Raw genomic sequence first — 24,330 nt, forward strand, 5'->3', positions numbered from 1 at the left:
GGACGAGATGGGAAGCGAAGCGCACAGATGCTCTGGAAGCTCTGCCCTTCTCTGGTAAAAGTCCTTTATTAGAACGGCAAACATGACACTTCTCGTCAGTACAGCGGCTGTGTGCAGCTACCATCGCGCAACGGGGGGGACGACGTCTTACAATCACTGGGACTCTAAGAAGCACCATGAACACCCTAAAGAACGGGGGATGACGGCTGAGAGAGGAGCCCCGGGTGAGCCGGCCACGGGGGCTCCTCAGGAATCCACCAAGGAGCTGCCCGGCGTTGTCCCGCAACACGGCTCTCCGGCAGCTGGGGGGAACTCCTCGGCGGGAGTCAACGAGATAGCACCCATCCAATAAATTAGGAAAACTTAATGCCAGAGCAACAAGGGAATGAACGGGACTGTCCTAGAGGAGGGCACGCTGGGAGGGAATGGGCTATTTACACTTGTCTTTCTGCTGGGCCGGCGCTCCCGTCGCATCCCGGGCGGAGCTGCGGCGCTCCGGCCGGGCTGGGAACGATCCCGCCGCCCGTCCTGGCTCCGCGGGGACCGCAAAGCGAAGCGAGGGGACACGCGCATGCAGGCTCGGCGACGGGGCCGGCACCGTTCCTCTCCTGCCTCTGGATTACCAGAAAGTCAAGCAGGGGATGGCGGCCGACGGGAACTGCTGCCGGCAGCAGGCGCGTGTTCCTGAGTGCGTGGCAGGGCTGTGGCCAGCTCTCCTTCCTCCCCATCCCATCCCCACCCCTGGGCTCTCTGTCAGACCCTCACTGCAGAATGAATTCTCCGGTGATTGGAAGGACACTATCAGTTGAATTTAAGGCTAGGCTTCATATGGCAACTATAAAAAAATAAACACTAATCTCCAAAGAGCCGGGCGAGGGCTCTCCGGTCTATGGCTGTGGCACACGTGCTGGCACCGAGGTGTGGGGGTCCCCTGGAGAGCCCCCCATGGGCATTCAGCACCCGACCAAGGGCCTGCCAGCACCCGAAGCACCTGGGGACAGGATGGCCACACCCTGCCCCACAGAGGTGCCCCAGGGGGACACAGGACAGAGTGGGGTGTTTTGGTAAGGACATGGAGACTGACTGGTAATCCAGGACCCACCTCTACACATGACCGAGGGTGCTCTGCAAGAAAGGCCACAGGGGAAAGAAATAATCCTGCAAAGTAACCAGGCTGGCGTGGGCGGAAGCGTTCCCGTGGTGGGGTCCCTCGGGCTGGCCCCACGGGAGGGGAAAGTGAGACGGAACTGCCCCCCCGCCCCCCAAAACCCCAACTCAAATCAGGAAAACCAAACCTAAAAGCGGACGCAGGAGAACAGCTCAGGCTACCTAGGTACTTCATCAGCCAAGGAGAGCTAAAGAGCGAAGCGCACACACACAGGACAGCGCGGAGGCCGGGGAGCGGAGGCGGCCGAAAGCCAGGATCTTCCTTCCTGATTTGCTTCCCCATCTCCGGCCAGAGGCCGAGCAGGGACCCGGCAGCTGGGCAGGGACCTGGCAGCTGGGCAGGGACCCAGCAGCTGGGCAGGCCGGCCTTGTCCTGCAGGGGGGAACGGGCTGGCTCCTCTCATCCCGAGAAGAGGCAGCCGGCTCCGGGAGCATCCTCAGGGCATGGCCGAGCGCGAAGCGTAGAACTCGGGCACGGGCAGCCCGGTGTGCAGCGTCACCTGCAAGGAGAGACACGGGTCTCAGCTGCGTCCCAGTGTGCCTGCTGGGACAGCTCGTGGCATGGCAGCTGGCACACTGTCCCCAGAGAGGGCAGGAGCAGCCCTGGGGACAGGCAGGATGTGACCGGAGAGGTACGTGTCCCCAGAAGTGTGGCAGTGGCTCCATCTGGCTTGTTCCTCACTTTTCTGTGCTGCTGGAGTGAGCTGGGACTGCTGGTACCAAGCCCCAAATATTCCCAGCCGGCTGTGTACAAATCCCACAGCTGGCTGCCAGAGAGGTGGGACATGGCAGGAGCTGGGTCTTTGTGCAGGTGAGATGGACAAGAGGGGATGGGGGGACCTGAAGGACAGTGAAGACATTAGAGGAGATCTTGGAGAAGCCCCTGAGCTGAGTGGGGATGGAGACAGAGAGGGGACAGGGACAGTGGAGGGGATGTGGCTGATCGCTGGTGGGAGGAAGGAGCTTTGTGGTGGGGAAGCTGAGCAGCATCAGGATGTTGGGGCAGGGCCATGCTCACACAGGCACTGGTGAAATTCAGTTCCCTCCACAAATGCTTTCATCTGGGAGGAAAGCACAATTCCTCCTTTTATTGCAGCAGCACCATTTCCCCCTTCAAATACAGATTTGAAGAAAACTGTCTAAAATACAGTGATTTCCCTCCTAATTAGAGTTGTTTTCAATTAGGCATATACCTCTAAAGAAGCATAATAAATGGCTTGGCTTAATTAGCAGCCTTTTATCAGCATCCCACGGGATTTCTGTGTTGTCAGGGGATTTAGGCTCTGCCTTGCCCAGGGAGCTCACAAAGCCAAGGGGCTCCAGAGATGCCCTTGTCCCTTATGGCTGTGTAGAGGACTGAGGTAGGAGTTAAACCCAGCACACAGCAGGACGTTTTTACCACACCAAATTAATACAGCCCCTCTAAACCCAGCATAGACAACATGGGCATCGTTAGTGTTTTCCAATTAAACATTTCCCAGCCCTTCTCCAAGCCAGACAGACTCTCCTGCCAGTGAGACCCCTGGGATGGGAAAATTAGGCAAGGATGCTCCCAAAATTTGGGCTGGTCCCAACACACCTTTGTCCCAGTGCTGTTAGAAAATTGTCACTGCCTTGGTGACAATGCAGCAAGCCCTGGATCCTGACGGACACAGCACAGCATGTCCTAATCCATGCATTCCTAATTTACAGAGGCCACTTGGTGCCTCTGCCCTTGCACAGAGGTGATCATAAAATCCTAAAACGGTTTGGGTTGGAAGTGACCTCAAAGCCCATCTCATTTCACCCTCCTCCATGGGCAGGGACACCTCCCACTATCCCAGGCTGCTCCAAGCCCTGTCCAACCTGGCCTTGGACATTCCAGGGATCCAGGGGCAGCCACAGCTGCTCTGGACACCCTGTGCCAGCCCCTCCCCACCCTCACAGCCAAGAATTCCTTCCCAATATCCCATCTCTTCCTGCCCTCTGGCAGTGGGAAGCCATTCCCTGTGTCCTGTCACTCCAGGCTCTGTCCCAAGTCCCTCTCCAGGTTTGACACCCACTGAAGACGACCCTGCCAAAATGCTCGACACCCTGGGATGATCCATCACATGCAACGTGTCCTTGGGTGTGCCTGGGCACTCGTGCAGGGTTGGAGGTGCAGGCAGTGGCAGGGGGGATGTGCCAAAGCCAGGGTGTGGAGCATTCCCTGGGACAGAGGATAGCAGGGATGTGGTCAGTGAGAAGAGAAATGAAAGATGGAAATACCGGATTGGTGTCACCGCTTGGGGATGCTCAGGAGAGCTGAGAGCTTGGGAGAGAGGGAGAGAAGAGGGGTTTGAAATGTCCCAGAGGAAAACAGGCTTTGAAAGGTGCCCTTCTCCCTGGTGATGCTCCCATCCAGGACCTGGGAGAGCTGTAGGAGCTGGTGAGGCTCTTGGGAGGGAGCATCACAAATGCAGTTATCAAACCGCATCCCAAGGAGGGCTGGAGAACCCTGGTGCTTCAGCAGCCCTGAGGGAGGAACCTGGAGCAGGGAGCAAGGCTACAGGGCGGCCTGTCCTGATTCTGGAGACTCACAGGTGGTTTAGGGTGCAAGTTTAGCTCCTTCCAAGCCACCCTTGCTGCACAAGAACCCTCCTGCTCCTGAGCAGCAACTACTGCAGTGACAGCAGCATGAGGGGGACTGTGACAGCAAGGTCACCCCTTCCCACTGCTGGCAATGTCACACCCTGCTCCAGAGAGCCCGACCAAGCCCGTACCTGCACGTTCCTGTTGAGGCTGACGGCGGGGAAGAAGAGGCCCTCCAGGTTCTCAAAGGCCACAGGCCCTTGCTGGTCCTCGTTGATGGAGAACGTCAGAGTCCTCCTGGTCAAATCCAGCAGCACTCCCACCGTGGCGCCTTTCGTGATCCCGCCCTCGGTTCTGTGGGAGGAGAAGGCTCAATGGCCCCTGTGCTCCTGGCTCAGGCCATGGAGCTCAAGGACTGATGATGGTGAACACCACAGCTCACCCAGGAGCCAGGCCATGACCTGCTCCCATCCCAGCCATGCTCATCATTCCCTGGGATCTTCCTCCTCTACCCTCCCATGGAGCTGCTCTCCTCCTGCCATGATGTCCCCAAGGGAAAAGCCACCCTGAGAGCAGCTACAGCCACAAAACCATGGGGGAAAGCACGAGGAACTGTGGAGCAAAGCCACCCTAAAACCTGCTGATCCATCAGGACTGCAGGAAGGTGACCCCAGGCTCTCCCCAAGCAAAGTCCCCAGTCCCATGTGGGACACGAGCAGTGCCTGTGGCACAGGGATCAAGGCAAATGTTGCTGCAGGAGTTGCAAGGATTTGGCTGTTACTGGGAAGGGGATGCCAACAGGAAGAGTCAGCGTGGAAAAAGTGGTGGCAAGCAGGGAAGGAATACTGGAACAAGGCAGCACCAAGCAGGCAGGGCCTGATCCCCACTCGGGGAAGGGCACATCCTCCAACAGAGACGACCAGGACTGATGTCACCCTTCCCCATGGACACTTGTAGGTGCCACTGCCAAAGCCACAGGCTCTTCGGGCTGTGGTGTCCGGGGGGAAGCCCCTGTCCCTGCCCACCTACCTGTTGGTGTGGGAGTTGTTGTGCATGAACCAGCTGCGGTTGTTGTCCACGTACATGGCCCAGGCCTTGTCGTCCTTGCCCAGCATGGCATCCTTGAGGACGTCGATGCGAGCCACGCCGAAGGCCGGGTCGGGGTGGTTGTCGTAGCGATCGATCGACAGCTCCCAGTAGTGGAGCCCTTTGGAAAAGCCCGTTTTCCCCAGCACCACCCTGTCATCGTAGCTGTTGCAGGTGACAGTCAGGTTGTCGTTGGAAAAGATGATGTCAGCGTGGGCAGAGGAGGGGTCGAAAGAAAACCAAGCAACTGGAACACACAAACAACACGGGGTTAGCGCGGTGGGGACGCGCCGGGGCCGCGTGGAGCGACACGGACGGGGCATGCTGCATGCACGACACGGAGCTTCCACCACGGAGGGACAACTTCCACCACGGAGGGACAACTTCCACCACAGAAGGACAACTTCCACCACGGAAGGACAACTTCCACCACGGAGGGATGCTCTGAGCTCCCGTGGCTGCAGCTGCCAGTGTGCCTGAGGTTTTATGGCCAGGACTCGGAGGAGTTTCGCTCTTGCTGCTCCACGGCTCCCAATGTCTCAGCTCGTGAGCCTGTAGGATCCTCAAAATTTGGCCCTTGCAGGAGACGTGATGCTCACCAGGTCTCCAGGCTCTAACAGAATTATGGAATAATGGAGTGGTTTGGGTTGGAAGGGATCTTAAAGCCCATCTCGTTCCAACCCCTGCCATGGCAGGGACACCTTCCACTATGCCAGGTTACTCCAAGCCCTGTCCAGCCTGGCCTGGAATGTAATTTACTCTCAGGACAAGTGTTACTTAGTTTGGAGAGTCAGGTGAGTGTGGGAAGGGGACTGAGGATCAGCAGATAAACTCTGTGTGTGTATTTAAGGGCTGTTTTTGGGAACCAAAAGCACACACAAAGGTCTTCATTTACTGAGTCACACAAAGAAACCTCCCTGCCAAGCAACGAGCCACACCTAAGACGAGAACTCATGGGAAGGCTGGAAAATGCCCCAAAACCTCCAGGATTCCGTAGGGCTGCTGGTTTAAATACACAGGACTTGGTTACTGAAAATCTGACAGACACAGTGTCACATCCTCGACAAGACAGAGGGACAGGGAGTCATTCACAAGCCACCAGCCCGGTTCCCCAGGTGGTTTCCTCCAGCTGAAAATGTGAACTGACACATCCACAAAACACTCTGGCGGCTTGAAAAATAAAAACACTCGGGTGAGACTGATTCATTGGTTTATTGGAACGTTTCACAGGACAGCTCCCATGCACGCGGCCGCCCCGCGCTCCCCGCGCTGCACACGGGGGTGCCGTACCTGCCACCATTTTTTTAATGTCAACTGTGGTCATTCCCAGGGAACGGCATGCGGGAGAGAAAACAGCACGTCAGCTTGGGTAGGGAAGAGAAGGAGAAACCACTCCTGCTTGTCTGTGACTCCAGCCAGAGCACGGATCTGTCGGCATTTTGGATCAAGGTGGGGCAAGAGGCGCGAAGATGGGCTGGGGCTGTGAGAGGGTGCAGGGTGAGGAGGGAATCCCACAGGGCTGCAGGCTCCTTCTCCCAGGGGAATGAGCAGGACTGGCCCTGCAGATAGTCTGAAGAGGACAGGCAAGCAGCAGCCACCTTGCTTTAATTAGCTGCAGAGGGGCTAATTGCATCCACGGCATTTGGCCCACGTTCAAGTGCCTTAATGAGCAGGGATATGTACTGAGAATCATGGAATGGTTTGGGTTGGAAGAGACCTTAAAGATCATCCTGTTCCACCCACTGCCGTGGGCAGGGACACCTTCTACTATCCCAGATTGCTCCAACCTGGCCTTGCACACTGCCAGGGATCCAGGGGCAGCCACAGCTTCTCTGGGCAATCTGTGCCAGGAGCTCACCACCCACACAGCCAGAATTTCTTCCCAATATCCAACCTAACTCTGCCCTCTTTCAGTTTAGAAGAGGAGGAGAGCAGAAGGATCAGTTCTCAGTTACAGGGCCACTTCCAGAGCACTGACCTCAGGCTTCTCTTTAGAGCCATACAGGGAAAAACCAAAATGCCTTTACATCATCCAGCAATCATAACTTCTCCAAATTTGCCTCCTGCCTGGGGCACTGATGGAGTTCCCATTCTTGGAGGGATTTAAAAGCCTTGTGGATGTGGCACTTGGGGACATGGGTCAGTGGTGGCCTTGGCAGTGCTGGGGAATAGTTGGACTCGATCTTAGAGGGCTTTTCCATCCTCAACAATTCCATGATTCTGTCACATCCGGGAGTGCTCTGCAAGCAGGGTGCAAGCAAGAAACGCTGCTCAGTCGCTAGAGAAAAGATAAAAAAGCAACAAGAATGAAGCAACACGCAGTAGGTGCCTGTTAATTGTAATTAAGATACTTGCCTAATTGGGAGTAAGGCGATCCTTGTGTGTCAAAATTGCATCCTATAAAGAGATACTACATTTCACACATCACAGCTAAGGAACAACAACCTCCCGGCAAACACTTGTGAGCATTTCATTGTTAATTAAGCATCCAGCAGCCACGGGAGGCCTGATTCATTAAAAGCCAGAGGACACGGAGAGGGGCGGCAAACAGCCTGGGAGTTTGAGTGTGGACTGTACAAAGTCTGACTGCTCAGGACCCCGAATTATTCTGCTTTTCTCCAGAAAAGAGGCAGGAAATTTTAGCCTTGGTGGAGTATCTTGGCTACTTGGTAAAGATTCTTTAAACTGACTGAAAAAACACTCCTTGAAGGACAGGGATTGAGGAAAAGGCAGCTCCTGATGGGTCTGGGTGGGAGTGGAACTGGAAAGGGGATCCCTGGGGGCTGACACCTGCCTCAGAGCCCAAAGGGCTGTAACTTCATCAGCTGCAAGGGCAGGATGTGTCAGGGTGCCATTCATGCTCCTGTGCCTGACTGCTGGCTGCAAGCACCTCATGGGAGCCAGGGACTGACCCAGGAGCTTGTCCTGACCTAGGGGCTTGTCCTCATCTAGGAGCTTGTTCTGATCCAGGAGATTGTCCTCACCTAGGGACTTGCCCTGATCCAGAAGCTTGTTCTGACCTAGGGGCTTGTCCTGATCCAGTTTTTTCTCACCTAGAAGCTTGAGCTGATCCAGGAGCTTGCCCTGATCCAGAAGCTTGTTCTGACCTAGGGGCTTGTCTTGGTCCAGGAGCTTGCCCTGATCCAGGAGCTTGTTGTGACCTAGGGGATTGTCTTGATCCAGGAGCTTGTTGTGACCTAGGGGCTTGTCTTGGTCCAGGAGCTTGCCCTGATCCAAGAGCTTGCCCTGGTCCAGGAGCTAGTCCTCACCAGGAGGAGACACCAACACAAGGCCTGTGTTGGCACTGCGTGGGACAGCTCTCATGAAGAGCTCTGGATTTTAGGGCCACCCCTGTCCAGCTCTGTGCCTGGCTTCCCCCTCCTGCCCTGGGTGTTGGTGGGAAAGCACCTGGCTGTGGTTGTGCTCCGTGCTGTGCCAAGAGGCTCCTCCTGAGGCTGCTTTAATGAATCCTGCCCCGTGTCCCGACTCCAACACCGCTTCTCCAGGTCTCCGCGCATCGCTGTGCTCCAAGCTCTCGTGAGGGACACACAGACCCCGTTTTGGCGTTCAGGACCCCGTTTTTCCCTGTCTCCCCCACCCCAGAGTGGGGCTGCAGAAGGTCCATGGTGCACACACGGGTATCGCTCACGGGCAGCACGGAAGGGTCCCGGAACACCGGACACAACGGAAGGAACATCCGTAACAAAACAGCGTTGGAAGCCATCAGCTCACAGCAGCACGATGAGAAATCAAACATAAAAAGCACAAAGAAAAGAAAGTTTGCAGGGTCCCCCCACCCCGGTTATTCTGGCAAGGGTCATGCTGCAGCATTCCTCATTCCGTGTTATGGCATGGAAGTCAAACAATCGGGGGCCCCCATTCTTCCAGGGCTTACACCGCAGAAAGCCGGGAATTAACACCTTTGGAGTGGTGTAAATCCAGAGTGGTGGAAGAATCAGGGCCCAGGATCTTTAGCAACAGAAGATGTGCAAAGACTGGTTAGAAAACAGCTCTGAGAGAACCCTGTGCCTGTGGCTCCTTGCTGGCTGCCCCAGTCCATCCCTCGCTCTGCCTGACCTGCCTCCATCCCAGCACAGCCCACGATTCCGGGCGCACGGATCCGAACCGAGCGCTCGTGTGGGGCTGCCAGGCCGGCGAGGCATCACAGGGGCAGTGTCCTCTGCTCTGCCGGAAACAAGGCTTTGGGATGATCACATCTGGGTTTGGAAAAGCTGAGCCCAGTGCTCAAAGCTGAGTGGAAGAGAGCCCACGTCTCCAGGCCCTGAGTCGGGCTGCGAGCTGGAATCACAGAATCCCAAACTGGTTTGGGTTGGAGGGGATACAAATCACCTTATTCCACAAATCACCTTCCACTATCCCAGGCTGCTCCAACCTGGCCTGGGACAGACACTTCCAGGGATGGGGACTCCTCAGTCTCCCTGAGCAACAAGCCAGAGCTTGCATCCAGACTTGCTTCTTTCTTAAGAGGGGTCTAGATAAATCTAGATTAAAATCAACCAAACTAATTTCACAGACCAAATCTCCCAGCAGAGGCTGCATTTCCTGGTTGTATTAGGAAAGGAAAGCATGGGGATATTCCCACAGGTTTCACCCAGGGAACGTCTTTTCTGATTAACCCTTGATACAAGCTCAACACAAACCAGAAATGAGGAATCTTCTAGAGGAAAGCGTCCCTGCCCATACCAGGAGGTTGGAAGTGGATGAGCTTTAAGGTCCCTTCTAACCCAAACCATTCAGGGATTTATGATCACCAAAGGGTTCAGCCTTGCCAAGAGCAGCACCCAGGTAAGGAATTACTGCGCTGCTCCACCAGCCCACACCTCAAACTGGCCCAACTGCAACGCCCCAGGAGAACCACGCCACTGACCCCCCTCGGCGGCAGGAGCAGGCCACTGACAAACAGAAAGAATTCCCGCTGCCATCCGCATGTCATGGGAAAAACAAACACAACGGAACAGAACAAACAGAAAGTTTGGAGATGCCCAGAAGCACAGACCAAGAGGCAACGCCAGAGGTGCTCAGCTCACCGGCTGAATTCAGGGACTGTAAGGAAGAATGCAAGCTCAGCTGGTGGGCCGAAGATCTTAGCTCAAAGTAGGATCTCCCCGAGAAGCTGGGTTGCAGGTTAAGGGTGGAGGAGAAAGGACTCATTCTACGAAGCTGCGATCTTTCCAAAGGCACTGGAAAAGGGAGGGTCTGTTCTTCTGACTGCGTGTCTAAACGTAAGATCAAGGCAAACTACAGATCAGAAATGGGGTCTCTGCTGGGCGGCCTCGCTCCCCGGCCCGAGCTCGGAGCGGAGCACGGACCCTGCTCCGGTGGCAGGGCAGGAATGGCTGGTGCTGGGCAGCCCAGAGAGACCCTTCAGGGCAGTCTGACAGCGAGGAAAACGCGTTCATCTTCCAAAGTGTCCCCGTGTCAGCGTGACAAATTCCATTGTTTTCTGTAAAGGGGGGGGTCCTGCACCTCTTCACAGTAAGGCACCTACAAAAAGTCACAGGTTACCATGCACACGTCCCATCGTGCTTGAACACATCCCAAACCTTTTTGTGCACGATAATCAGGGGTGGAAAACCCAGCTGGTGACATTTTGCAGGGCTGTGCTAAGCTCTATCACCCTATGAACCACCAAGCACCCACCTTACTCAAGGGCTGTTCGGGAGGTTGTGTTCTTGGTATCCCTTTGTACCTGTCAAAACACATCTGAGCCTTACAGCAAGAATTTAACTCGTGGGATTCACAGCAAAAATATCAGAGCAGAGGGAACCTCTTGGGTCATCGGTTCCTGTTCCCTGCTACCACAGTCACCTCCCACAGTTTCTTCCCTAACCTTTTCCAGGATTATGTTAACATGAAAATGTAGAATCCACCATCCACACACTCACACTGTATCCCCCAGCCTTCCCAGCTCTGCTGTGAGTATGGATTGAGCTGGGAATTGTGTTAGAACAGATAAAAAGGGAACATTTCTTTGCGTGGTGGGTTGTAACTTCTGCAACTCGCTGCCGTGGCCGAGGCTGTGGAAGCAAAGGGTGTCAGTGGGGTCACAGGAGATAAATTATTGCACAACAGCCAATAAACAGAGCTCAAAATTTATTTATTAGTTTAGCTTCTAACCCTTCCAAGAGTGAGAGGAACTACTACCACGAGTAGCTGTGCTCATGGCTCTCCCTACTTAGCCCCTCACATCCCTCTAGCTCCTTGCAGGCTGATGCCCCTGGGGTTGTTCACCCTTTCCAAAAGCTGCTGGTTAAAAAGCTCTGGTTGGTGCTCAGGGTCACTGCATGGATGGTCAGGAATTTAAAGCTGGGCTCCAGATGAGGAACTGGGCTTGAAAGAAAAAGTTCTGGTGCTTGGCTTGGCTGGGGAAGGGAGGTGGAAGCTCTGTGCCTGGAGAGAAGCCTGGGAGGCACCGCTGAGCTCCATCTCCACCTGGGGTGACTTGGTCCTTCATCCTGACATCCAGAACATGGGAAGTGGTCAGCAGGAGTCTGGCCAGAGGCTGGGAAATGAGGGAAAACCAGGAGAGCAGGGGCTGCCCAGCTCAGGGAGGAGGAGGAGGAGGCTGGGAGAGACCCCAAGGCAGCCAAGCAGGGCTGCCACCAGCCAAGCTTTGGGACATGTCTGTGCCCTGGGTCACCTTGGAAACTTTCTTCCAGACTCACTTCCCAGCCCACAGCTGAGCTTCACTCAGGAGCTGGAGAAACAGAGGTTAAGGCAGAGCCTTGGACTAAGATGTGACAGAGCAAGAGACACTCCCAGGGATCGTGTGGAACAGCCCCAAATCAGCTCAGGAGGGGACACGGTTCAAAGCAAGGATGTCACCTTCAAGCCTTGCTGCCCCTTGGCTGTGCTGGTGACAGGGATCTTCATCCCTGGGAAGCCCCAGCACAGGGGAAGGGCTCTGGAGCACAGACCTTCTCCCAGCCAGGAACCACCTTGTCCTGCTGGTGGTACCAAGAAGCAGCTTTGAAGAGTGACCTGCAAGAATTCCCTTTGGGATGAGCAGAAGGTGCCTCTCACATGGGTTGGGAAGATGTTCCTGCTGCAGACTCCTGCCTGTGCTGCCTTCCCACGGGGTTTTGGCTGTTTGGCTGGGCAGGACCACAGAGGCACCACCTGCAGAGCCCCAGACACGTCCCCTTCTTCTCATCAGCTGCTGAGGCCCTGCAAGACCCTTTGCTCCCCACTACCCTCTGCTCACAGAAAGCAGAAGAAAGGCTTCAACTCCCTTCCACAGGCTGCAGATGAAGATCTCATGGGCCAGAGCTACAAACCAGCTCTGGAATACCAGAATTCCTCACAACCACTTACAGCAGGACAGCCACGTTCGGAGAGATGCTCTCTTCACATCGAGCCTGTCCCTTCTTTTGTCCTCTCTTCCCACACAACCACTTTGCAGGAAGCTGCAGAGCTTGGCTGAAGGGAAAAGCTAAGCCTACTTCAGACAAAATAGCTCTTAAGAAGGCCTGATGCTGCTGTAAAAGCCAGGAATAAAAGCCTAAGCAAGGGCTGTGATGTGCTCCATTCACCAAGGCACTGGGATATCCGGAAGCTGCACACACAGATGTGATTTATTTCTCTTTGAATCCAAAAGAGCTCAGGCGGCCTCTAAGAGCACAAAATGCTCCAGGCCCGTTTGACTTTTTCTCCCTGTTTCTTTTGTGCTGGAATAGCAAATGCAAGAGCTCATTCAAGTGAAAAGGCTGAATGAATGCAGCCAAGGAGAGTGGAACTTCTCCTTGGTGGCACAGCCCTGCTGGGACCACAAGCAGCTATTTTCTCCCAGATTCCTTTGTATTTTGGAGCTAGGCTCAAGGTGAGAACACCTCTGAGAGGAAATCAAAGCTGGGAAGATCATAGTGGGGACCCTGCAAACTCCTGGCTGGGACAACCTAAAGCCCAACTGGTTTTGATGAGGAAACTGTGTCTCAAATGTGTCGTGTGAGGCACAAAAGAGATGAGAAGTCAAAGCTCTGCTGTCTCCTGCTCAGGCTGGAGTGGGAGCTGTTGACCTTCAGGCTTTGGGAGCAATCCTGGCCAACCTGGCATGGGGCTGGATGCAGCTTGTCCCATCCCTGCATCTCCAGAGGAACTTCTGCAGCTTCTTTGCTGCTGGTGCTCAGTTTGCAAACAGGCACTGAGGTGTCTCTGACAGATGTGCCAAGGCCTCTGTGCTGTGCTGTGACCTCCCTGCCTCTCCTGTGAGAAGTTTGTCACAGTTTTGCTGTCTGCTCTAGCTCTGAATGAATCCCATTCCTCGCTGACCTGCCCTTTCCAAACGGGAATGGTGATCTGCAGGCAGCGAGAGAAACTAGCTTTGTTTCTCTAAGAGAAACAAGCTTGCTCTGCTTTTGTCTTCTATTTCTTCAGCAAAAATCCCATTTTCCTCCTTGCTCAAAGCCCCCAGGGCTGCTCTGTGGCAGGAAAGCTCTCCCCTTCCTTCCACCCCACCAGCAGCCCCACGAGCTGTGTGTGTTCCCTTCTGACCCCAGCTGCCAGCCAGCTGGATGCTGCTGTGAAAAAACCCTCACACAGCTTGGAAAAGAGAGATTTTTTTTTTGTCTGGGAGCAAGGAAAAGGGATTCCAGCAAGCGTGGAAAGCTCCCAAAGAAGGGATTTGTGCCTGGCTGTGGGGCAGCAGACGTGCTGGTGGGGGCTGATCCCTTCCTCCACAGCTGCAGCTCCCCACTCCCAGCTCAGAGCCAGCCTTGCCACTCTCCACCTGCACGTCAGGAATAAACCAATTTCCCGCAATGGATTAAGTGCCTGGTGTGACAAATGTACTTAAAGCCAGGCAGGGAGATCCCCCTGCAGCCTGCAAGGGAGTCTTTTAATATTCTGAGTGGGCATGGGGGCGAGGCAGACGATGCCTCGGGGCTCCTGTGCATCCCTGGCTCTGGAAGGACATCCCCACTGCTCCACAGCCCCTCTGCTCCCTGCCAGGCCTGCATCCTGTGCTTGTGGCACTGCTCAGTCCAGCAGAGCCCTCAGGAGCAGCGCTGGCAGCGTTTTGCTTTTTTAAACGGGCCCAGCAGAAACTCCTGAGCTTCCCTCTCGTGTCGCATCACCCCAAAATTTAAACACCTCCCCGAAAGAACATCCTCTGCACAGGAGAAGGGGGAGAGGGAAATTCTGGCTCTGTTGGAGGCTCCTGACACAGCTCTCCCCCTCAGGGCAGTGCTGCTGCTGCTGGTGCTCGGGGCGGGCCGGGCTGCCCTGCGCCGTGTCCGAGCCGCTGCCGGGCCTTACCCTCGGAAGTCTGGAGCACCAGGGTCTTGCTGTAGGGGCTGACTCCTGACTTGTTGAAGGCCTTGACCCGGGCACTGTAGGTGCTGTTGAAGTGCAGCCCATCCACCGTGCACATGGTCTCCTTGCCCACGTACACCTCCTGCAAGGCAACGCCTCCCGTCAGTGCCGGCGCTGGAGAACGGCCCCAGCGTGCCCTGATCCCACCCTGCCCCAATCCCACCCTGCCCTGATCCCCGCGGGGCTGGGGAGGGCTCAGGCTGAGCAGAATGGGCTTTGCTCCTTGGGCTGCAGCACCAGCAGCAGATGAGGGTGGTTCTGCCCCTCTGCTCTGCTGGGATCCCACCTGGAGCTCTGCCCCCAGCTCCGGGGTCCAACATCAGGAGGATGTGGAGCTGCTGGAGAGAGTCCAGAGGAGCTGCTCCAAGGGCTGGAGCCCCCCTGGAACCAGGCTGGGAGAGCTGGGGGTGCTCACCTGGAGAGGAGAAGCTCCAGGGAGAGCTCAGAGCCCCTTGCAGGGCCTGAAGGGGCTCCAGGAAGGCTGGAGAGGGACTGGGGACAAGGGATGGAGGGACAGGACACAGGGAATGGCTTCCCACTGCCAGAGGGCAGGGATGGATGGGAGATTGGTCAGGAATTTTATCAGCAGCAAGCACTGACCTTGTTCTCCCCACACCCAGCCTCCTGCCCCCTTCTCTCCAGGTCCCACCCATGTCACCTCTCCTTTGCCTCAACTCTGAGCTCACTGTGGATAAATTCAGATAAATTCACATCCACTGTGCCTTCTCTCAGTGGATGTGAACATGCCAGGATAATTATTGGCGTGTTGGATCAGAGAAAAATCATATTTTAATTGTGTAATTACAGCAATTTCAAAGCCCTCAGGCCTTAAACACCTCTGCTTGCTGGCAGCTGGCAAACCATGAGGCTTTCATGGCAATTAGCATACCTTGCATGAAATATTCAGCAACCTAAAAATATGGACCTTCATGGAAGGGTTTGGGTTGGAAGGGACCCCAAAGATCATCTTCAACCCCCTGCCGTGGGCAGGGACACTTTCCACCATCCCAGGCTGCTCCAAGCCCTGTCCAACCTGGCCTTGGACATTTCCAGGGATCCAGGGCCAGCCACAGCTCCTCTGGGTAACAAGAGCTTCAAACCTGTTGAGTTTCCAAGCCAACTTGGCCTCTGGAAAGGCATTTGTACCCCTTTAAATCATCCTGTACCACAAAACCCCTCAGCTCGTCTGCACCATCTGCTTCCCTGGGCAACCCAGCAGGGAAGAGGGGACTTGCAAAAATAATAAAAAAAAAAAAAAGAGGACAAATCCTGTGGCCACCTGATGGCAGGGAATAACTGGAGGCAGAACATCCCCTCCCACTCACTGGCTCCAAGCACCTACCCTGAACTGGCCACCGTTGCCATCGTCCAGCTCCAGGATGTATCCTTCCACCTGCACCGTGGACAGAGGGGGCTGCTTCCAGGACAGGGTGGCACTGTTGTTGTGGGTGCAGCACTCCTCCAGCTGCAGGATGGGCGGGGCCGGCACTGGGGAGGAGACTAATCACCAATTAGCACAATTAGTGCGACCCTGCGGGATGCAGGGTGCAGTTACTGCCTCGGTGGGAAGGCAGCTCCAGGGGTAGGGGAGGAAGCAGAAAGGATTTGTTCTCCCACCAAGCTCCACCAAATCCCTCCCCCCACCACCAGCCTGGTGAAGGTTTTCTGCTTTATTCCCATTTTCTAATTAATTTTGGAGAATTATGGCAGCACAATGTGCCTGTCTTGAGCTGCCTGGACCTTTCATGCAGCCAGTCCCAAACCTGGGACAATTCTCCCACAGGTTCTGCAGAACTCTGGGTCTGGACTTATCTAAAGCCCTGCTTTCTCCCTTCAATAAATTCACTGCAACAAAACTGGGGGGCTGAGCCCCCTTTGGCTCCCATCAGCTGCACAGGGCACAGAAAGGACTGCCAGGGTTTTTTTTTTTTTTTGCTGTGTTTGGGCATCTCCACATGTCCCACAGCCCACTGCTGCTCTGAAAAGCACGGGAAGAGTGACAGGGAGATGTGCCCTGACACATCTCTCAACAGAGCTGCTCGTCCACCATCCTCATCCTCACTGCCCAAAGGGCCAAGAGCCAGTGGAGCAGACATGGAGGAGCCATGGATGCCTGGGGAAAAGCTGGACTTGCCCAGCATTCACCCTCTGTGACTCCTCCACCTCCTGGGCTGGATCCTCCAGGCTGGCAGTGGGAGTGGGATGCTCTTTTTTTGAGGCCTCAGGTGTTGCCCTCCCTCCTCTGGTGCTGTGACACAGATTTGGGATCCAAACCCAACCTTCTGCAAGTCTGCAAAACCAACAACTGATTTCCACAGCCAGGGCGAGCTGGGAGGAGGAGGAGGGATTTGATAAGAGGAGGGTGGGCGGCTGAACCAGCAGCAGATTTGTTCTTATTAATTAAAAATAACCCTCTGGGCTAAATTGCAGGAAGGGAGGGCAGGAACACAGGAACCTGAAACAGCAATCCAGCCTCCCCTGGGTTTGCTATCCAAAAATATTCCTGACATTTCAGATTAACAGCCTGGCTAAGGAAGCACCATCAGCTGAGGATGCTCCTTGTGGGACAGAGAAGAGTGTGGCCAGCATCCTTGCTGCCCCTGGTCACTGAGACACCCTGGTGTGTGCAGACAGCTCCTGGGCCAGGAATTCCAGCTGTGATGGGGATGAAGAGCAGTGCCAGACCTGCAGCTGGTGGCTCTTCCTTGAGCACTTCTCATGGGCTGCAGCAGCCCTCGGTGGGACAGGAACAGGAGCACAGAGGGAATGGGGAACAGCGGGGAAATGAAAGCCAAAATGATGATCTAAACCAACAGGGAGGTGAGGAGAGGGAGGGCAGAGCCCAGGCTGGGTGACCTGGCTCTGTTTGGAGGGACATCTGCTCTGTGACAGATGCTGCTCAGCACTGGACGAGCACGGGGATGTGAGGAGAGGTTTTGGAAAAGCCTTGTGCTGCTCTCGAAAGAGAGGTTCCAACCTGCAGAGCACTTTTCAATGCACTAATAACTTTGTCAGAGCACTTTTTAATGCACTAATAACTTTTTAATTCAGTAGGAGTGCTTTTCCAGGCAAAGCCAAACTCCTGGCACCGTGCTCTGGCACACAGATGCCCAGAGATGTAAAACCCACAGGAATGGGCATAAGTCTGGGTCTGGGGTGCCCAGTCTTGCTGGGAGGTTGCTGGATTAGGCCCTTTTCTGACCCACAGCAACTGAGAGGCGTTTTAAAACTTTTATTCCATTTTCAGTCTCATGTGAAGGGTGAGACAATACAGATGTTATAACTCATGCCATCTCAGAAGCCAGCTATTTCCTAATTACAATGCACTGTAAGTGTTTCTTGGCCTATCATGCTTTAAAGTAAATACTTTAAAGCCAATCATCTAAAATTGCCCCTTGTGGGTCCTACTACAATCTATCTTTCATAGTTCTGATTCTCCCAAAGTATTTAGTTTTATTTGCAAAGCCATCCTTTGAAACTTGCTTTTAGTTCTGTTTTTCTCTTAATGACATTTGTCTTATTCTATACCATTTCTAAGCCAGCATTTCTTACCTCAAAGTTTCCATACAGGTGCACACTATGCCAGCCTTCTGTTAAGCCTTGAGAATTCTCTACAAATTCATCTCTCCCAGGAGGTGAGAAACTCTCCTTTTCTGCCCTTTCCCTGGGATGAGCTGCCCGTCAGCTCCCAGCAGGAGCGGAGCAGAGCTTTGGGAAGGCACTGGAAAGATCCTTACCTTTCATCTGCACGAAGTCCAGCTGGTGGATGGACTGCAGCAGAGGGGCGTTGTCGAGGTTCAGGTCGAAGTCCGTGGTCATGCGGGGGGTGAGCGTCCCCTTCCCCCACTGATCCTCGGTCAGGTGCACCCTCCTGATGAGAGCATCTGAGATCTGCAGGGCAGGAGCAGCCTCAGCTGCCTGGGATGTGCCCCGTGCCTTGTCCCCACCCTCTGCCTCCCAAGGCTGGGATGTCACACGTGGTTTCCAGCATCGCTCTTCCCTGCAGGCAGGGCTGGAGGAGGGAACCCTGGGGTGCTGGGTGCTGTTTAATGGCAGGGTTTAGTGCCAAAGTGTTGGAAAACCCCAGCTTTACAGAGATGGGGCAACTGAGAGGTGTTTTACAAGATTTTACTCCGTTACCAGTCTCGTTGAAGGGTGAGACGTAAAAGATGTAAAACTCAAGGCCATTCCATCAGAGCCCAACCTATTACCTTACAAATGTTTTCCAGCCTATGAGCTTTTGCCACACAATGCTGCTAACACTTCTAACACCAATCGCCTATTATTTTACCCCACGTGATCTTGCTACAATGCATCTTTCACAGTTCTAATTCTCTAAAATATCTGGTCTTTCTGCAAGGCCGTAGTTTGAAACTTGTTTCTAGTTCAGTCTCTCTCTCAACCATGTCACCTCTGTTCCATGGCCTTCCTAAGGCAGCACACCTTATCTCAGAGTTTGCATACACATGTACAGGGCTGTGTGAGCTTTCAGTCAGGTTTTGAGAATCCTTTACAAATCCCTTCCTCACACCAAAGGGAGCCCAGGAATGCCTGGTGGGATGCAGCTCCCAAGGGCTGTCTGTTGGTGCCTCAGTGGAGAGCCACAGGCCTCCAGAATGGGTAATAATTAGCACTGACTCCATGATTGCAGAAGGCTGATCAATTGCTTTATTATATCATCCTATACTATATTATTCTATACTTACTAAGAAACTCAGTAACCCCTACAGCAAGCCCGATACAGCTTTGACCTAATTGGTCAATCCATCCAAACAACATCCGGTGTCCAATTAAGAAATCACCCTTTGGCAAACAAATCTCCACGACACATTCCACGTGTGCACAACAGCAGGTGCAAGTGGAGATAAGAATTGTTTCTCATTCTTTCCTCTGATCTGCTCACAGCCCTCCCTGGGAAAATGCCTGGGAAAGTCTGTGCCTGCTCTCTGTGCCAGAGAGCTGCTGCCACACGGGGTGATCCCTGCTCCAGAGATGCACCATCCACTCCCTGCTGCAACCCTCTCCTCCAGAAACGTCCCTGTCCTGACGCTGCTCCTGCCCTGCTGTGAACATGGAGGTGACCAGAGGCAGATCCTTGATTTTATGGGGCCATCCCCGCTGGAGCAGCCCCAGCTGTGCTGCATTCCCCACACCGACCTGCAGGAAGCCGCTGGGGTCGTTCTCCTTGATGACCTCCAGGCAATATTCCATCAGCCCCGTGGTCTGGCGCAGCTTCACCGTGCAGTGCGAGATCTGGTCCCGCACCACCTGCAGGGGACAAGGACAGCAGGGTCACAGCAGAGGCAGGACTGGCCAGGACTCACACACTGAGCTCCAGATCTTTCAGAACCAGGGGAACAACAACGTAGAAACCCAGAAAGTTTTTAAGGTCCCTTCCAACCCAAACCAATCTTGTTCCACCCCTTGCCATGGGCAGGGACACCTTGCACCATCCCAGGTTGCTCCAAGCCCCATCCAACTTGTCCTTGGACACTTCCAGGGATGAGGAGTCCACAACCTGTTCTAACAAGCTTTGTTCAGCCCAAAATCATTAACACACATAGTTATTCAAAGCAGGAGGGCAGCTCCATGCCCTGCCTTTAATTAAGCCAGCTTCCAAATGGCAGCTTGTGAGCTCCATGCAAAGCAAATGCCAACTTCCCTGGATCCACAGCTGCCCTATCCACCCCTGGCATGCAGGAGGCAGCTTATGGGGCTGGCTCTGGGGCAGCTGCACTCAAGAGGATGAGGAGTGACCCTGGCAGCTGCTCTTTGCAAGAGGAATGAACACACCACCTCCCCCAGCCCCATCCCTGGGGATCTGCTTGAGATGCTCAAAAGCTGCAAGGACCAGAATTCCCTCGGGAGGGAAGCTCCAGGGAGAGGAGATAAATAAATAAATCCAAGCTCTGCCTGGGGCTGCCCAGGCTCCACATTAAGGCACCTCTTGCACTCACAGCTCCTTCCCCAAGGGATCACATTCCAGTATCCCAGCACAGGAGTGTGGTTTGCTGGTGCCTGAGGGCTCTGCTGACCTTCCCTGAAGCACAGCAAGGAGGAGAGTTCAGGCTGGATGCCACAAGGATTTATTTGAAAGCTGGCTGCTCCTTCACACTGAACCCTGCAGGTCCAGGATTTCACTGAGACAAGCAGCTCAGGAAGAGAGATTTTATTCTCGGACAAATGTGCTCAAGCACTCGTGGAAGATTTTTTATTTTCTACTCCTGGAAGAGCTTTAAAAAACTGTGTGCAGTTCTCCACTGGCACTGACCAAAGCTGTGCAGCTCCGTGGAGTGTTACAGCGAGGATGAGCTGTGAGGATGAGCTTGGCAGCTGCAGCCAGATGGGAAAAGCTGCAATAAACAGGGATGAACAATCCTGGGAGCTCAGTGCCTGCTGCTCCAGGGGCTCAGCAGGGCTGGGGAAAGGAGGCACAGTGAAGGAACCTGGGCTTCCAGGGGGGGTGACTCCTGCAGGGCAATCAGTGCCATCACGTGTTGGTTAATTAAAATTTAATCACCTCTACTTAATCTACTGCACAGGAAGAAAAGAATCACCAGCCTTGCAGCTTAGAAGCACAGATTCCTTCAGGTTGGAAAAGCCCTCTAGGACCACCCAGGCCAACTGTTCCCCCAGCACTGCCAAAGCCACCACTGAGCTGTTGGAACCCTGGGTGCTGAGAATTTCAGACTTTCTGTGCTGACAGGCTCTGGCCCCCAAGAGAACTCCGCATTGACCTGAGATTGTAGAAAAAGCTTCCAAAATTAAACGAGAGAACTGAGATTATGGGTGTGTAGTTTGAATAGAAGTGTGTAGTATCACAGAGTAAAAAAACTTAGAGCTTGAAGTTTTAAAATGTAGTAATAAATATATATATATATATATATAAAAGATAGAAGTTTTAAAGCAGAAGCTAATTCTTCTTCTTCACCACCTTCTTTATAAGTTTAGGTGATATTGTGTAATTGGAGAAAAAAGTCCATGTTGTGGGACACGAGTAGTTAGTTATTAAGTTAAAAGTAAAAATAATTTAAGTATAATTGCTTAAATAAACAGTTTATCCTTAAAAGGCCTTGTAGGGAGAGAGAGAGATATGACTGCATTTTTAATTTGTTAAAGTACTGTAGAACTCACAGTTTGTGAGACTGTAACATAGGTAAGATCTAATAAACATCTGAGTCCAAACAAGAAATACCATCTCACACTTTTAATCCCAAACTTAACAAAAAAGAATAAAAAAGAAGAGAAGAGAAGAGAAGAGAAAGAGAAGAGAAGAGAAGAGAAGAGAAGAGAAGAGAAGAGAAGAGAAGAGAAGAGAAGAGAAGAGAAGAGAAGAGAAGAGAAGAGAAGAGAAGAGAAGAGAAGAGAAGAGAAAAGAAAGAAGGAAGGAAGGAAGGAAGGAAGGAAGGAAGGAAGGAAGGAAGGAAGGAAGGAAGGAAGGAAGGAAGGAAGGAAGGAAGGAAGGAAGGAAGGAAGGAAGGAAGGAAGGAAGGAAGGAAGGAAGGAAGGAAGGAAGGAAGGAAGGAAGGAAGGAAGGAAGGAAGGAAGGAAGGAAGGAAGGAAGGAAGGAAGAAAAAGAAAGAAAGAAAGAAAGAAAGAAAGAAAGAAAGAAAGAAAGAAAGAAAGAAAGAAAGAAAGAAAGAAAGAAAGAAAGAAAGAAAGAAAGAAAGAAAGAAAGAAAGAAAGAAAGAAAGAAAGAAAGAAAGAAAGAAAGAAAGAAAGAAAGAAAGAAAGAAAGAAAGAAAGAAAGAAAGAAAGAAAGAAAGAAAGAAAGAAAGAAAGAAAGAAAGAAAGAAAGAAAGAAAGAAAGAAAGAAAGAAAGAAAGAAAGAAAGAAAGAAAGGAAGGAAGGAAGGAAGGAAGGAAGAAAGAAAAATCCACACTGACCCCTGTTCCCAAGTCCACACAGATTTTAAATCCCTCCAGGCATGGAGACTCCTGAGCAGCTGTGCCAGGGCTGGACACCCCTTTCCATGCAGAAATTTTCCCTAATATCCAATCCAAACCTTCCCCTGGTGCATCTTGAGGCTGTTCCCTGGGAGATTCGGGACAACATCCCTGCTTGTGTGAAATGCCATTCAACGCTCTGCAGAGCAGCCCCAGATTTTTAGGGAGCAGCCAGTGCATCCCGTGTGCAGGGTGGACAAGGCAGCAGAGGGAGCTCCCATATTGCTCCTCTGGCCCAGGACACTGTCCAGAGGCTTGTGGAGATGCTGGATGGCTCTGAGATGGAGCTGGACCTGCACATGCTGCTTGTGGCCTCAAACACTGCTGTTGTTGGAGTGGGGAGTTCATTAATTCCAGTTTCTAACACCTGAGTGCATTGGAACAGCTCTGCTGGGCTGAATCACAGAATTCCAGCATGGTTTGGGATGGAAGGGATCTTTAAAAGCCATTCAGTGCCACCCTCTATGGCAGGGACACTTCCACTGTCCCAGGCTGCTCCAAGCCCTGTCCAGCCTGGCCTTGGACACTCCAGGGATCCAGGGGCAGCCACAGCTGCTCTGGCAATTCCAGTCCAGTCAGGAATTCCCAGTTCCCAATCTCCCATCCATCCCTGCCCTCTGGCACTGGGAGCCATTCCCTGGCTCCTGTCCCTCCATCCCTTGTCCCCAGTGCCTCTCCAGCTCTCCTGGAGCCCCTCCAGGCCCTGCAAGGATAAAGCAGAGCTTTAACAGCTGGTCCTGGAGATCCCACTCCTACACTGACCTTCCTGAAAGAGGGCAAGCCCCTGGATTTCCTTTCTCAGTCCATCCAGGAGGTGCAGAGCAGCTTTTTGGCTTTGTGTGACCCCTCCTGCTCAGAGAGAGGGCTCAGGACTTGTCTGCTCCTGCAAGGGCTTTTTGCCTGTGTGGATTTTGGGTCTCCCAGCTGCACCCCATGAGATAAAACCAATCTGTGGGGTGCAAGCCTGCTGTCAGAGCTCATCCTGGCTGTACCAACCAAGGCAGAGGCAGGTTGTGCATTCCCTGCCTGCTGGGAAGGGGATCCCACGTGGAATGCCTGGAAAAGCCACGCCGACCCCTCCGTGGGGGAATGCACGTGCCACTGGGAAGGCAGCAAAGATGGGATTGCTAAAACAATCTTCTTATCTTCTTTGCAGCTTTAATCTCTGTCTGCTTTGCCCAGGATAATGAATTTGTGAACCTCTCCCTGCTGGAGCTGATGCTTTCCGAGGATTTCCAGCAGAATTGCCATCTGCTGCCTCCAGCCAGGAAACAGCATTTGCTGGGTGAAGACATAATAAAAGCTTTTTTCTTTTTCTATTAAGGTGGTCAAAGACTAGAAAAAAAGAGGCTCCAGCAGTAGAGACACTCCAAACTCCCAGGGCAGCCTTTTTTCAAGTGAATCCAAAGCTGCAGCTCTGTCCCAGCCCTTCTCTAGCTCTGATCCTCTCAGGGATCCAGAATCATCCATCTGGAGAGCCAGGGCATAAAACAGCATTTTAATTTCACCATCCCTACAGCACAAAAGCCAACAGTAGAGATCCACGTTGCCTTCACCAGCACCAAGCTGCTTTTAAGGTAAAAAAAAAAAAAAAAAAAAAAAAAAAAAGGATGTTTGGTGGGATCTCCTGGGGCTTCGTGGCTTTAAAGGAGAAATGGGATGCACACAGGGCAGAAAGATTCCATCAGTCACTTTGATCAGTAAAATTAAAGGTCTTAAAAATAAGTCATATACACCTCTCATACATTTGAAGGCCTGCTCTAAACCCAGTGGGGTCAGTAAAGCCAAAATATTTTCCATGTGGCCTTAAGCCACTTGAATCCTGTGATTCTTAAGCCACAGAATCCTGGGATTCTCCTCGTGCCTGAGGGATTTCTACTCCCTGTCACCCCAGAAATGCAGAGTTTGCTGATGGAGAGAGCTGGAAGGGAAATCTGGGAGTTCCTCAAGCCTTGGACTCGTGCAGGAGCCTGTGCTGGGCTGAGGGGCAGCCTTGGGAGGCCAAGGAAGGACTCGCTCCAGATTCCCAGGAAAACCTGGCACACCCACATGGGTTTTGAACACATCCAGGATGGTGATCCCACTGCTGGCCTGGACAACCCTTTCCATGAAGAATTTTTCCTTCATATCCAATCTAAATCTCTCCTGAAGCAACTTGAGGCTGTTTCCCTTTGGCTGCTAGCTCAGAGAAGAGACTGACCCCAGCCTGGCTCTTCATGGCTCAGATTTTGAGGGGATTTGGGAAGCTCCA

The 24,330-nt window shown here is 53.1% G+C and overlaps 1 protein-coding gene across 8 annotated transcripts in view; it reads right to left on the reverse strand.

Moving 5' to 3' along the window:
- Positions 1-40: 40 nt before the first annotated feature.
- Positions 41-24,330, reverse strand: part of TRIM9 (tripartite motif containing 9) — a 62,914-nt gene continuing 38,624 nt past the window's right edge. Inside the window, exons 4-13 of one of the 8 annotated variants that reach the window (XM_053980403.1) lie at positions 19,291-19,401; positions 17,871-18,024; positions 15,476-15,621; positions 14,077-14,215; positions 9,852-10,040; positions 7,159-7,200; positions 6,094-6,117; positions 4,747-5,050; positions 3,909-4,071; positions 41-1,667 (exon numbers count right to left, since the gene is read on the reverse strand). In XM_053980403.1, coding sequence (XP_053836378.1) covers positions 1,605-1,667; positions 3,909-4,071; positions 4,747-5,050; positions 6,094-6,117; positions 7,159-7,200; positions 9,852-10,040; positions 14,077-14,215; positions 15,476-15,621; positions 17,871-18,024; positions 19,291-19,401 — 1,335 coding nt within the window. In that variant the 3' untranslated portion in view covers positions 41-1,604. Of the gene's footprint in view, positions 1,668-3,908; positions 4,072-4,746; positions 5,051-6,093; positions 6,118-7,158; positions 7,201-9,851; positions 10,041-14,076; positions 14,216-15,475; positions 15,634-17,870; positions 18,025-19,290; positions 19,402-24,330 lie in introns of all 8 variants that reach the window. The other 7 variants (XM_053980405.1, XM_053980402.1, XM_053980406.1 and 4 more) reach the window with 7 other exon arrangements.

Source organism: Vidua macroura, chromosome 6 (assembly GCF_024509145.1).
Source record: "Vidua macroura isolate BioBank_ID:100142 chromosome 6, ASM2450914v1, whole genome shotgun sequence".
NCBI lineage: Eukaryota > Metazoa > Chordata > Aves > Passeriformes > Viduidae > Vidua > Vidua macroura.